Source organism: Mesoplodon densirostris, chromosome 2, assembly GCF_025265405.1.
Source record: "Mesoplodon densirostris isolate mMesDen1 chromosome 2, mMesDen1 primary haplotype, whole genome shotgun sequence".
Lineage (NCBI taxonomy): Eukaryota > Metazoa > Chordata > Mammalia > Artiodactyla > Ziphiidae > Mesoplodon > Mesoplodon densirostris.
In genome coordinates this window covers 91,395,389-91,411,096 of record NC_082662.1, presented here as the reverse complement: position 1 = coordinate 91,411,096, position 15,708 = coordinate 91,395,389, and the positions used below count along the sequence as shown (strand labels likewise).

At 36.9% G+C, this 15,708-nt stretch overlaps 1 protein-coding gene across 1 annotated transcript in view; it reads right to left on the bottom strand.

Moving 5' to 3' along the window:
* Positions 1 to 15,037, bottom strand: part of SLC30A7 (solute carrier family 30 member 7) — a 75,963-nt gene extending 60,926 nt beyond the window's left edge. The window contains exons 1-3 of the mRNA XM_060090200.1: positions 14,771 to 15,037; positions 14,450 to 14,551; positions 1,197 to 1,310 (exon numbers count right to left, since the gene is read on the bottom strand). Of these exons, the coding sequence (XP_059946183.1) occupies positions 1,197 to 1,310; positions 14,450 to 14,551; positions 14,771 to 14,850 (296 nt within the window). The 5' untranslated portion in view covers positions 14,851 to 15,037. The remainder of the gene's footprint in view (positions 1 to 1,196; positions 1,311 to 14,449; positions 14,552 to 14,770) is intronic.
* Positions 15,038 to 15,708: the final 671 nt, after the last annotated feature.

The window sequence follows — 15,708 nt, the reverse complement described above, 5'->3', positions numbered from 1 at the left end:
AAAAAAAAACAAACTACAGCTGAAGAGGTTAAGGGGTGGGGAATATGGGATGAGAAAGAGTCTTAGCGATACAGTGCTACAGCATAGAGGAAGAGAGTAGGAGAAAGCAAAGAATAAGAGAAAAGATATGAAGGAGGGAGAAAGAGAATGGAGAGTAGAAGGGAGAGGGAGAGAAAAAGACCATGAGCACAGACCCAAGTAACTAGAAAGAAAGAACAGGAAAGGAGAGAAGGGAGTTTAGAAGTAAAAGGGAGAGAATGAGTATGAGGATGGGGAGACAAATGAGAGATGGAGTGAAAATAGGAAAGACAGCAAAGAAAGGAGGGAGTGCAAGACAGCACTCACAAGGGAAAGGGAGGGGAGGGGAAGAGACAGGGCAAGAGTCAATAAGTAAGTAGGTGAGAGAGGGGGAGCAGGAACGAGAAAGTGGGTGGGAGAGAGAAAGAGAAAGAGGATATTAGTTCTGAGCGTTACTTATTTACACATAAATATAACTACATTGTAAAATAGTCTATGAGCTCAAAAAAAAAGAGAAAACACTCAGGCAGAGTAAATCAAATAATGGAAACTCCATTGCTGACCCCAATCAGAGATGGCAAAAAGCAAACTCTGCCTCTAAGGTTACTAGGCTCAGAAGTGAGACCAGCCCCTTCGGCATAAAAACACTTTCCAAATATTCAGTTAATTGTGCATATTCAGCAAAAGTAGGGGAAGTATTTTACATAAAAGCAGAGCTGAAGACAATAAGTAAACAAAATATCAACCAAAAAAGAAAAATAAAGAAACATGACCATTTTCATATACTGAAACTTTCTCTTTTTCCTCTTTCTTCAAAAAAAAAAAGAACAAAAAAACAACAAAAAAATAGATTACGAGTTGAGAAATTTCCCTATCTAGTAACACTCACCTGAAAATTTTTGGTAAAATCAAGATGCAAGAGAACTCGGATGCAAAAAAAAAAAAAAAGTACACATTGTAGATTCCAATTATATATTGTCCAAAAACAGGCAAAACTAACCTATGGAGTTAGGAAAGCGGAAAAGTGAGTATTAAAGAACTAGAAGGAGGCATGAGGAGTTTTCAAGGGTTCAAGTTAGACAAGTATATTCAATTGTGAAAATACATTGAGCTTGAGTTTTATGTATTATTTTCTGTATTTCTTATACTTCAATAAAAATGTTTTTAAAAAGTCTTACCCATAAGAGAAAGCATCATTATCTCTCCATTTTGAAATAACAGATGCTGCCAATCCAGCCAAAATGGCAGTGCTATCGAAAAACATGTGAAAAGAGTCGGAAATCAAACCTAAGCTGGAAAAGAACAAACACATTGGCATATTATAATAATAACCAAATAGTAGTCATCCTTTTCTATAAATCTAAGATCCAGCCTCTGCTCATCAGGAACTAATCTTCTAAAAAGACAACATTGGGCTTCCCTGGTGGCGCAGTGGTTGAGAGTCCGCCTGCCGATGCAGGGGATACAGGTTCGTGCCCCGGTCTGGGAAGATCCCACATGCCGCGGAGCGGCTGGGCCCATGAGCCATGGCCGCTGGGCCTGTGCGTCCGGAGCCTGTGCTCCACAATGGGGGAGGCCACAACAGTGAGAGGCCCGCGTACAGCAAAAAAAAAAAAAAAAAAAAGACAACATTAAAATATGATATATTGAAAAACATTAAAGATAATTTTTAAGCATCTAAGAAGAAACCCTCATACCCCTTGCCAAAGGAAAAGCCCAGCTGCTACTGAAAGAAGGATAGGCATCTGTCCGCCCTCTGATGACTAGCAAAGGTCAGCAGTCACTGAAAGAGAAACAGAAAAAACAGCCATCTGCTACCGGGGGCAAGGCTAAAGCCAGCTTGGGCCCGGGATCTTACACTGATACAAAGCAAAGGTCTGCTGTTGGAAGAGGTGCAGGACCCTTGCTCCTTTCCTTGATACACGGCTGGGGGGAGGGGTGGGGAAAGGGGCAGGAACGTTAATAACACCCACTCTGACAGGGGGAAAGGGCCTACCTAATATTGAGGCTGCAACAGGAGAATGAAATATTCATCCCCCCACTTCCCCACCCAAAGCCTTGCCTAAAGTAAAAGACAACAGCAATCTACCTCTGAGAGTCAAGCAAGAGCACAGAGAGACTCCCTTGTGGCACAGGTATGCAGGGCTTGCTGAAAACTGAGAGTGAAACAAGAACACTGAGAAAACCCTCCAGTACTCAAAATCCTACACTAAGCACAAAGTGGTAGAAGCCTCTGGAAAAATGTGACGTCTGTGGCTTGTTGACATTAACTAGCAATATACCACAATACAAAAGCCCAGCTCCACTATTGATCAGATAAGTTCAAAACCCCCATGCTGACAAAACAAAACAAAACAAAAAGGGCATGCACATTTCTGGGCATAAATACTACTAACCTCAGTTTCTATTATTCTTTTAAACATAATATCCAGCACTCAATAAATATTTATAAGGCATATAACAAGATCAAGGCAACAAAATAGTAAGACCCATTGTTAAGAGCTGAAACAGTCAACAGAATCAGAAGCAGAAAAGTCCCAGAGATTAGATTGTAATACGGGCTTTAAAACAAATATGATTAATATGTTAAAGGATGTGGTACAAAGCTGGAGAAAATTTATGAACAAACAGAGACTTTCCACAGAGATAGAAACTACAAAATAATCAAATGGAAGTGATAAAAACTTTTAAAATATCATAGTATTAAAGATTAAAAATAACAAACATGGGCTTCTGAGCAGACAGGACACAGAGAGAAAGAATCAGTTAGGTCAAAACAAATTATCCAAAGTAAAACACAAAGAAAAGTATTGAAAAAGAAAAAAGACCTAAAAAGAACAGAACATTCAAAACCTACCAAAGCATCAAACAGACTAAAATACATGTATTTGGATTCTCAGTAATAGAGAAGAAAGAATAGGGTAGAAAGAGCATTTAAAGAGAAAATGCTTGAAGAGTTTTCCAAAATTAATGAAAAACAAATCACATATCCAAGAAGCTTAATGAAGTACTAGCAAGGGAAAAACCCTACATACCTCACAAATTGCTGAACACCCAACAGAAAGAGAAAATCTTGAAAACAACCAAAAAAAAGAAAGAAAGAAAAATTGGATACAGAAAAACAAAGATAAGATTAATAGCATATTTTGCTTCAGAAACTACTCAAGGCAGAAGGCAATGAAGCAATGTCTTTAAAGTATTGAAAGAAAAAAAAAAGTGTCAACCTAAAATTCTATATCTAGCAAAATATCTTTCAAAAATGAAGATAAAATAGATTTTTTTCAGACAACCAAAACTGAGAGAATTCACTGCCAGCAGATTTGAACTACAAGGATAAAAAGTTCTTTAAGTCCAATATGATACCAGATGGAAACTTAGCCTTGTATGATGATCACTGAAAATGATAAATAGGTGTAAAAATATTAAAAATAACTTTAGTTTAGTATCTTTAAAAGATAATTGAGAATAGAAAAAAAGAGGAAAAAACAATACCCCAAAAGTTGGTTCTTTGGAAATATCAGTAAAATTCACAACCTTTAAATAAACTGACCAAGAAAAAAGAGAAAGGGCTCAAAGTACTAAAATCAGCAATGAAAGTGAGATACTACTACTGACTTTATAGAAATAAGAAGGATTATAAGAAAATACTAGGAACAACTAAATATAAACTAATAAATTAGATAACTTAGATGAAATAAATTCCTAGAAACAATCTAGCAAAACTGGGTCAAAAAAAATCTAAATAGATTTATAACAAGTAAACAGATTAAATTAATAATTTTAAAACTTTCAACAAAGAAAAGCCTAGGCCCAGATGGCTTCACTGGTAAATCCTACCAAACATTTAAAGAACAATAAATATCAATCCCTTACAAACTCTTCCAAAAAAACAAAAGATGAAGGAACACTTCCCAACTCATTGTATAAGATAAGCATTACCCTGATACCAAAATCAGACAAAAGACACCACAAGAAAAGAAACTACAGACAAGTATTTTTTGCAAACACACACACAAGAATCTTCAACAAAATACTAGCAAATTAATTCAGCAATATATAAAAGAGTATACACCACAACCAAGTGGGATTTATCCCAACAATGCAAGGTTGGTTAACTACATGAAAATCAATCAATATACTACATCATATCAATGGAATGAAGGACAAAACCCACATAATCATCTTAATAGATGCAGAAAAGCATTTCACAAAATCCAACACTTTTATGATGAAAACTCAACAAACTTGCTATAGAGGGAACTTCCTGAACTGATAAGTGGCATCTATGAAAACCCCACAGCTAACATCAGCATCACTAGTGGCCAAAGACTGAATGCTTTCCCCTAAGATCAGGTACAAGATAAAAACGTCCCCTTACCACTTCTATTTAACATTGTACTAGAGGGTGTACAAGGGCAATTAGGCAGGAAATGAAATAAAAGGCACCCAGACTGGAAGGGAAGGAGTAAAACTATCTCTATTTGCAAATGGCATGATCCTGTATGTACAAAATCTTAAAGACTCTACTAAAAAACTATTAGAACTAATAAATGAATCTGGCAAGGTTGCAGGATACAAGATCAACATACAAAAATGAATTATATTCCTATATAATGTGATGCACAAAAATGGAATTTAAAAAATTTCCATTTACAACAGCATCAAAAAGAATAAATAATTAGGAATAAATTTAACAAAAAAAAGTACAAAAGCTATACTCTGGAAACTATAAAATATTGTTGGAAAAAAATTAAAGAAGACCTAAATAAATGGAAAGACATCCATGTTTATGGATCAGAAGACAATACTGTTAAGATGGCAATACTTCATCAATTGATCTACAGATTCAACTCACTTGCCATCAAAATCCCAGCTGACCCCTTTGGAGAAATTGACAAGCTGCTCTTAAAACTCATATGGAAAAGCAAGAGATATAGCATAGCCAAAACAATATTGAAAAAGAAAAGCAAAGTTGGAGGACTCACACTTCCCAATTTTAAAACTTATTATAAAGCTACAGAAATCAAAACAATGTGGTACTGGAATAAGAAAAAATGTATAGATCAGGAATAGAATTTAGAGTTCAGAAATAAACTCTCACACATTTATGGTCAACTGTTTGTTGACAAGGATGCCAAAATAGTTCAATGGTGGAAAGAATAGTGTTTGCAACACTGACACAACTGGATATCCACATGCAGGAAATGATTTTTGACCCTTACTTCATATTATACACAAGGGTTAACCTAAAATGGATCAAAGACCTAAACATAAAAGCTAACGTATTCACAACCTTGGATTGGGCAATGGTTTCTTATATATGATATCAAAAGCACAAGCAACAAAAGAAAAAAGAGTAACAGACTGGACATCATTGAAATTTTAAAACTTTCATGCTTCAAAGGACATATAAACAAAGTGAAATGACAGTGCACAAGTGGGAGGAAATATCTGCCAATCATATATCTGACAAGGGGCTTGTATCCAGAATATATGAAGAATTCTTAAAGCTCTTCAAAAAGAGAAATTATCCATTTTTTTTAATGAACAAAGGATCTGAATAGACATTTCTCAAAAGAAGACATACAAATGGCCAATCAGCACTAGAAAAGTTACTCAGCATCATTAACTACAATGCAGGGAAATGCAAATCAAAACAATGATAAACAACTTCACATCCACTATGATGACTACAATAAAAAAGCCCAATAATCCCAAGTGTTGGTGGAGAAACTGGAACCCTCACACACTGCTGGAATAGTATTTGGTAATAAAAATAAATGAAATACTGATACATGTAGAACATGGATAACCCTTGAAACCATTATGCTAAGTGAAATAAACTGTCACAAAAGATCATATACAAATGATTTCATTTATATGAAATGTTCAGAATAGGCAAATATATATAGACAGAAAATAGATTAGTGATTGCCTAGAATTGGGGCAGATCAGGAGATGAGAGAATTGGAGGGCGATTGCTAGGGGTGCAAGGTTTCCTTCTGCAGTAATAAAAGTGTTCCAATATGGACGGTTGTGATGGTTTTACAACTCTGTGAATACTATACTAAAAGCCATTCAATAGTAGACAATAAATGGGAGAATTTTAAGGTATATGAATTATATCTCAATAAAGCTGTTTTAAAAAAACATATCTGACAGTCTAAGGCAGGGTGAGCAATCTATGGCCCACAAGCCAAATCTGGACCACCATTCATTTTTGTAAACAAAGTTTTACTGAAACACAGTTATGCTCATCTGCTTATACACTGTCTACGGCTGCTTCTGTGCTATAACAGTAGAATGGAGAAACTGTGACAGAGATCTATGACCCTTAAAGCCTAAAATATTTACTATCTGCTGTCAACAGAAAAGGTTTGCTAACCTCCAGTATAAAGCCAAAATAGGAACAGTGTATTGTAGGGTTTACATAAACGTGAAGTGTATGACAATAATAGCATGCAGGGACTTCCCTAGTGGCACAGTGGTTGGGAGTCCACCTGCCAGTGCAGGGGACATGGGTTTGATCCCTGGTCCGGGAGGATCCCACATGCCACAGAGCAACAAAGCCCGTGCACCACAACTACTGAAGCCCACACACCTAGAGCCCGTGCTCTGCAACAGGAGAAGCCACTGCAATAAAAAGCCCACCCACCGCAATGAGAAGCCCATGCACAGCAACGAAGACCCAACACAGCCAAAAAAAAAAAATTTAATAATAATAATAGCACACAGGATAGAAGGAAATGGAAGTATATTATTATAAAGTTCTTACAAGATACATGAAGCGACATATTATTTGTGATGTTAAAGATTTGTATTATACATGCTTTAAAAAAAAGCCACTGGGGGGGTGGGGCAGGAAATCCTATTGGGCAGAGGATCCTGTACCAACACAAAGCAGATGTTTTGCTCTGACCAAAGAAGGAGAAGGAAACTCACTCTCACCCAAGACCATCTACATAAATGTGACAGACTTTGGCTATCACCAAAGGAAGGAAAAAATGTTAAAAACAAACAAACAAACAAAAGAAAAACAAACAAACCAAAAATCATACCCTTGAGGCCCAGGCTCACAGGGCCTGCCTAAGATTGAGGCTTGGTCAAGTTAATGAATGCCCGTCTGCCCTCACCACAAACCTCACACTGAGTAACAATCAACAGCAGTCTATAGCAGGGGGAGGGTGTATTGAGCATGAAGAGAGAACTTCTGTGACACATGCACATGAAGAATACTGGAAACAAAAGGCCTAATCGCCTGTCGGAAGATGCATGCCTTTTCCTAGTCATAAATACTACTACCTCAATATCTACTGATCTCTACTCACAATGTCAAGGCTTTGATCAAAAATTTCAAGAAACACAAAAAACAGCAAGCAAAATAACTCATTGTGAAGAGATAAAGCAGTCAACAGAACCAGACCAAGACGCTGGCCCAGATATTGGAACTATCAGAACTATAATTAATATGTTAAAGGATATATGGAAAAGATGGGGAAAATGCATGAATCAATGCGAAATTTCAGCAGAGAAATGGGAAGTACAAAAAAAAAAAAAGATCAAATGGAAATGCTAGAAACAAAAAGCAAGGCGTCAGAGATGAAGAATTCTTCCAATTGGCTTATCAGCAGACTGGACAGAGCTCAGGAAAGAAATCAGGAAACTTTAGGATAGGTCAACAGAAATATTCTGAAAGCAAGCATATCAGCAGCTCAATCTTTAAAAAGCAAGAAGTATCAGAATGGTTAAGAGCACTACTTCTGAAGTCAGAGTATCTGGGTTCAAACCCCAGCTCCACCATCTACTAATTCTGTGACTGTGAAGTTGTTTAACAACTTTGGACCTCAATTTTTTAGCCATCATTTAAACAGGTAACAGTAAAAAATGTCATAAACGTTATAACTGAATTAATATACGTGAAACACTTATCACAGTGCTTGTCACATTAAAGCCACATCGATATTCCCATTATTACTATTATTATTAATATTAATACCTTATAATATCTAGTGTTCCCAGCATGATCCATAGGTCTCAATATTTGGTTATATGCTACAGCTTTCTTCAATTGTAAGTGCTACAAACTAAAAGTCAAAAACATTCTTCATAGAAGTCGAAAAAGCAGTTTTTACATTTCCTTATAATTTAGGATAATTATAAAATTAGAAAGTGAAGTAAAGCACATTACTCACCCACACAGAAAGGAACAAAAATTTCTCAAAAATCATTATAAAGTATTTGAAAATGTCTTGTTTTATCATGAACCTTGTATATTTTATTCAACTATATACAGATGCATAAGATAGTTTAAGTACTATCTATACTTATCTGATAACCAACTCAAAGCAGAATAAGAAATAGTGAATAAATGGAAAAGGCTGAGTGAGAAAATCAAAACCTGAGAACAAGGTTCTTGCTATTCAAGCAATCCTCTCAGATTTATAGTTATTTTAAGATTTTCCTTGGATAGTTAGATCACCATAAAACTACATACTTGGCACTTTATAGCTTTGTAACACTGAAAATAATAATTTAATTATATTTTGAGGTATGAAAGACCCATTTGAAGAATATCTCTGTAATGTGTTATAAAACCAATAAAAACATTGTTTATGATTTTTTCTATGCTCTGATAAAGGACTGATGTGGTAAGCTATTTTTTTTTTTTTTTTTGCGGTACGTGGGCCTCTCACTGCTGTGGCCTCTCCCGTTGCGGAGCACAGGCTCCGGATGTGCAGGCTCAGCGGCCATGGCTCACGGGCTCAGCCGCTCTGCGGCATGGGGGATCTTCCCAGACCAGGGCACGAACCCGTGTCCCCTCATCGGCAGGCGGACTCTCAACCACTGCGCCACCAGGGAAGCCCTATGGTAGGCTATTTTTAAAATTTGGTTTCAGAAAACTCTGCCTCTATTCTGATAAAACAATATAGTTGTGGTGTTGCAGTAAAACCTGACAATGAGAATCTTTACCCACCCTGCCTTGATTTCATGAGATTTTATAACCAAATTTAAAAGTCAATTTCAGCAACGATATTAGGCTACATATTTAATAGGTTTATTTTTTCTCTGTATATGTGGTTTTTAAAGTTTTTATTTCTTAATTGGAGGGTTTTATTATATATATGACTTTTATTCTAAATAACTGTAAATCAGTTGTAGAAGAAGGCAAGTATTCATGCTAAATAAATATAAATTTTAAAATTTACTGATTTATTGATCTACATATATTAGTGCAAGAAAAGGGTAAACCTCTACTGTATACTAGAGCAATCAAATTCCCTTTTAAAGAGGCTTAGATATGGCATGGCAATTTTAATACTCATCAAAATGAGATTTTGATTTTATTTAAACTTTAAGTAAATTTAATTGTCATTAAAGTGTTATTTTATTTTTAGCATATCATAAAACATGATTCTACCTGAAATAATACTTCCTCTTCTGAGGTAGTAGAACATCATGTTCTCTTAAAGCATTGTGATACGAGATCTTTTCACCTAAACCTGGTATCATGATTGGAAAATTACTTAGTTACAACTATGTAGACAAACTCATGTGAAAAAAGTCTACTTCTAGTTCTCTTCTCACCTATTATATGTCAAAATAGTGTTCATGAGGAATATCAATTTTGCTGCTCATCTTCAATATCAGCAAATGTTTCTGATTATGAATTATCACTTAAACTACATGGCATAAAATTCCTTAGAAAATAAAGGTAGCATAGAGAATATTTAAGGGTATATGATTTACGTATCAAATGTGACTTGATTAAAAAAATTAGTTTCTAAAAGCAGCCTACTCGTTTTAGGCTCCTATCTTTAAACACTAAATACTAAAATGTATTTTTAAACATTTTTTTTAAGTGACCACTTTCTAAGGACATTTTTATAAAGAAAACTTCTTAGGATATAAAAAAGAAACCTGATCACTGAAGCAAAATATAATAAATGTGAACAGAACATCTGGCAAAAGAAACTTATGAAATGGATTTATTTAAGGTCTATTGAAGGAAAAAACAAAGAAAGGGGGAAGAACCTATAAATTGAGAGGTATGAGACATATCAACCAAATACCATAGATGTTGTTTAAATTCTGATTTGTAAAACCAACTTTAAAAAGATTTATTTAATAAGAGATATGTGAACACTCACTGGACATTTGATATTAATAAAGTATTAATTTTTATAGGTCACAATGACATCAGATTATGTTAAAAGGGGGGCTCTTATGTTTAAGACTCAACTGAAGTAGTTATGGAAGAAATTATACTATATCTGGTATCTGCATTAAAACAATTCAATGGTGACAAGTGTAACAGATGAAACAAAATAGGCCACATGTTAATAAACATTAAAGCTGGGTGATGGATACATGAAGTCCACTAAACTCTCTACTTTTATATACATTTTCCACAATAAAAAAATTTTTAAAGGTCTACTGGTAACTAGGCTAACAGCATATTTACAGTGGTTGTTAGACATTAATTCAAAATCGAAGATAGGGAATCATCAACTTGGGTTCCATGAGGTAGAAAGGGGGTAAGAAACTATCAACTATCGATTAATTAGCAAGAATTAGAAAATCCTTAGAATCCTGATATTTGTATAAGTTGTTAAACTCATGAGAGTTACAGTGAAAAACCCACAACTCCACTACATTCCATATAACCCTTTACTGTAAAGAAAAATTCTCCGCAAAATGGAATAGAAATCTACATTTTTAAAGTAGAAAAAAAAAACTATAGAAAAGCAAAAGTCATCACCATAACCTGGTAAGTAATGTCTTTTGGGAAGAGAAGGGAAAAGCTGATGAAAGTCTAAGACATTGAAAATTTTTAATGCTATAGAAAAATACGTAACTAATGGAAGCCTTTTTCTTTACCAAGGAAGTACTTTACAAACATATGCTGTGACAGACTTTATAAGAAGTAGGACCAAATGAGTGACTGGTATGGCCTAAAACATTTCTTTAACACATAATTACTTTGTTAATACAAAGACATTTACCTTTAGAGTTAAATGAGTTTCCTCTATGTCTAAGGGGGAAAATGGTTGTAACAGCTTTGGTAGAAAGTATCACTGAAATTAAGAATTTTAAGACAGTGAAGTAAACATAAAATAGAAGACCATAAAAACAAAGAAAGCAAACTATAGTAAGATACTAGGGAAAAAATCACTGTATAGTAGAAAATACTTGGATAACAGGTACTTCTAGGCTCTTCTGCTACTCTGGAAAGTAAAAAACTCCCTGGGCCTCCTATACTTTTCCACCTGTAGAAGAGGTCCGACCGGCTTATTTCTCTTTCTAGTCCCACTTCATGAGCCTACATATGCCCTTTCTTCATTAGTGAAAAATCCTTGACTTTCAGTAGAATACCTTGTTGACTGGAGCAAATATGGCATTTGCAACTGGACATGAACATGTGACAAAGGTTAAGCCACTGAAATATCAGTGAAAAGTGTTGTGTGTTAGCGTCCAGATAAATCTCCTTAAAAGACACTCTACATACCTTTTCATTCTGGACATTCTGCTGCTAGGGATGGCTGGAACTCTAGTAGCCACTTTGGAAATAAAGTTTTATCTTGTTTAGGCAATCACTAATTTGGGGTTTTTCTAAAACTTGAGAAAGAACTTAATCCTAGATGGTACAAAACACATTGTTTATATATACCATTCTACCATGAGATTATAGTTACTCAACGATAAATAAGTAAATGAAAATAAATGCTAGAAGGAAAGGAACCCTAGAAGGAAAGATCACATATGGTATTCCTACCATTTTCTTACTAAGAATAAGAGAAAGGAGGGGTTTAATGTCCCCCCTCACCCTGCCCCAAATGGGGTAGTTAGCATGGTTAGTTTAGGGAGGTTAATTCCATATATTCATTATTCCTTCATTCTTTCATTCTGTAAACATGTATTAAGCGTATGCTTAATACCAAGTACTAAGGTGCCTGAATAAGACAGAAGAGATCCCATTTTAATAAAGTTTACATTCTAGTAGAAAGGCAAAAGGCACTGGATATTTAATGAGGGAAAATATACAAAGAGCTTAGCTATTCTCCACTGATGACACATTTTCACCAACAAAAATATAAACCAAGTATAATTAAGTTCTTATTTAAAATGAAGGTGTTGAATAAGAACCAAAACTATTTAACATTTGTTGCAACTAGATCAAATGTTTCTAGGAATCTTTATTCATGAAGAGAAAGAATGTTTTAACTATCTTTTAATTCCATAATGGAAAAAAACTCTTGACATTTCATAACATCTTGAAGCTTAACTTTTACATAATGCAAAGGACCACAGAAATGACTATGACAAAAACAAAAAACAAGTTTTGGTAACAAATTTACTCAAGGAACTTAAAATCTAATTGAACCTTCAGGAACAGAGATAATCTAGTCATATGAAGAAATTGTTGATCAGTCAACAAAGGGGCCCAAAATTTGTTGTGTCTAAATAAGACAAAAAGCCAGATTATGAAAAGGCCCAAGCAATTTCCAAGTCTGCCAAGGCTTCAACAGGAACACATTTGTACTCCCAATTAGCTGATAAAAATTAATATTTGGGGAAAAGTGATTGTGGATGTGGAGGTTAACATAAAAATGTATACCTGCTAATTAATCTAGGCATGACAGACAGTGGTTCAGAGCTAGACTGCAAATCTGTAAGATATAACACAAAGGGAGTAAACTGGAGGAGAAAAGGCCTAAAATTAAAAGAACAAGCTACCTGAGGGCAGAACAAGTCATGCATCACTGATGTTTTCCTTATGTACTGATGAATATTGACTAATGGCTTAGAAAACAATGGTTTTAGTAATTTCCTCAATGGATCTCTACAGATCAAAAGAATTACTTTCCATAAAGAGATGGTTTAGGTACTTCAAATATGAATCCCTTGAACAAGACATTTCACATAGTAATTTATGCAATGGAAAGCCATAGTGAAATATAATGTATTGTAATATAAAGTAATTGTAGCAAAACTATGCGTAGGCAAACCAAGATACAGCCTTGATACAGCCAGCACATATGCCACAATATGGCATAATTTAGGAAGAAGAAAATATAAAATATAGTATAAATATCACATATTTATAATAAAGTATGATTATTTCAATACAAGCTAAGACAATAGAGTGCTTTTAACATGTACAATATATTGAAGGGTGTTAATATTACAGGACACATATATCGGATTCCCAGAGGATTAAAAATGGTTATTACATATACTGATATTTTATTGTTTCAATATGCCTTTTACACTTAAGTGGTGACTAAACCAATAACCGCCATAATCTGCTGAGTATTTTTGATAAAACTGAATTGACATTTGAATTTAAAAGTCCACCTTTTCATATGAAAGTATACATGTCACAAAAACTGGTGGTATCGCCTAATGTCATTGTTCAATCTCAATAGAGATAAAAATCAAGAACAGCAATTCTCTCTGAAAATGGACCTTAAAGGACAGATACTAAGTCTATTTAATTAATAGGAAATAAATCATAGATGGTATAGGTTTTATTTTTGGGGTCCAAGACCTATTTCAAGAAACCCAAGAAAAAACCTAAGTTTTACATAAAATTTTGAAGTGTTGGCTATTATGAGATTCTCAAATGAGTATGATATTTAAAGAGGAATCAGTACACCTACAAGTGAGATGATCTTATCGTTGCTGAACAATTTTACAAGACCTTAAGTTATTCAACAGCAAACACCTGGATAACATTACTGCATCTTCACAGTTACACTGGATAGACCTCTTTCCATTGCAGTTAAAAACAAAAACAAAAACAACCAAAGGTGACACCAAAAACCATCAACTCAAGAGATGTAAGGCTTTTAGAAAACTATATGGGATCTTCTACCGCAGTCAAGACAAAAGGAAAATCATGATACAGTTTCAGCATAAAATTAAAAGAGAATGAAAATATGTTTCTTTGGATATCCCCTTTATAAACCTCTTCCTGGTTTCAAGACCTAATAACAAACTAAGTAGAACATCTCAGATATTCCCTCTCGGAATTTTAAGGGTGAATCCCAAATGCCACTCCCCCACAGAGTGGCAGGAAACGCGTTTCTCCCAATTCCAAGAAAGTGGACAAAGCTAAGGTGTGTAAAGACAAAAGGCTCTCTCCATCTGTCAAAATGAGGAGGGGACTTTTCACTCCGGTTTGACGGAGTGGGGGAAGGTGGGAAAAGGAAGAGGGGACCTAAATCTTAACTGCTGCACGTGATGGCCTCGGCTCTTAAGAAATGTAACCGTGTCAGATTGGTGTGGATATGCGAAAGCAACTCAGCAGCAGAGGTGGTGGCAAAGGCTAGAGCTGAACCTCCTGGTGAGGAGCTACGTGGCATTAAGCAAACAGTGCTTCGTCTCCCCCACCCGCTGCTTCCGCCCCAACCCTTTCCCCTTTGGTTACCAGTTGCTCCAGATGCCGTACAGTAGTTCAACGAAAGCGAAAGAGAGGTTCAGGCACAGGAAGAAAAACAGGTTCCGAGACGTCTTGTCCGACAGGATAGACCTAAGCATGACACAAGTAGGGAATAGCCGGGAAAGTCAGAGGACTGCCGGACCGGGAGGTTGGGTTCCCCTTTCAGGACCCTCCCAGTCCACCCGTTCCTATCCTCACACAAACAAGGGTGTCCCTGACGCTTCCTCCCTGGACCTCGGGCCATCCTTAGGTCTGGGCCTTTTCCCCTTCTGCCGGACACCCCCTTCCCGCAAATACGGCACCCCGCACCTAAACCAGCCTGAGATCTTGCCGAACAGATTGAACTTAGGTGGTTTGTATTCATCGTCCTTGATGGACAGGGGCAACATCTTCTCTGCCCGGCGAAGGGCCGGGTCTACTCCCCTCTAGTAGTGGCTCCGTGGGTGATGGTAGTGACAGTGGTGACGCCTCAGATGGGAACCTGGGAATCCCGCTTGCCCCGGGCCGCGCGCCGCTTCGAGACAGACACACTCAGACACACACCGGAGAACCCGCCGACTTCCGGCCCGAGCCGCGCAACGCGTCCTGGGACGGGAAAGGGGGAAGGCGGGGCCGAGGGCGGGACGTGCGCGGTGGGGCGGGGCTTACGACGAGGGCCGGGTTGCGCGAGTTTTGCTGGGGGCAAAAAGAGTTGGCAACTACTAGGTGGTCTAAAGGGCCGACCTGGAGTGGAGTCCCGCCACCTGGACTCAGGAAGAAAATCCTGAGATGGCCACCCACAGACTGGGCTGGCTGGGAGGTTGAGAGCCTGCTCACGCCCACTCCGACTGCCTACCACTCTTGTTCCTGGATGCGCTGGCGTCCAGCGCCTGCCCTTTCGCCATTGCCCCTATTAGCATTAAATCCTGGTGCATTAGAGAGCAGTGCTTAAGAATCCAGGCGGCGACATATTCTCTCGCCGCCAGTCCGCAGGAAGCGCAAATGATGGTTTTGCTGGGTGAACTCCATGGGCGCCCAAATCCTAGTAATCCACCCCGCCCCGCCCCCGAAAACAGCGCCTGACCTTTCTTTACTGCCACGCAGGAGGCAATCAATAAATGTCTTCCGAAAGAATGTTAAAGGTATTTAAAAGAGCCTATTAAAAGGAGATCCTACGAGACCGTGTTGAAATTGAGGTTTGGTTAAGGCATTGCTTCCCAGACAATCTCAATCCATTGATAACCCAAAACTCGAGTTCCTACACGTCC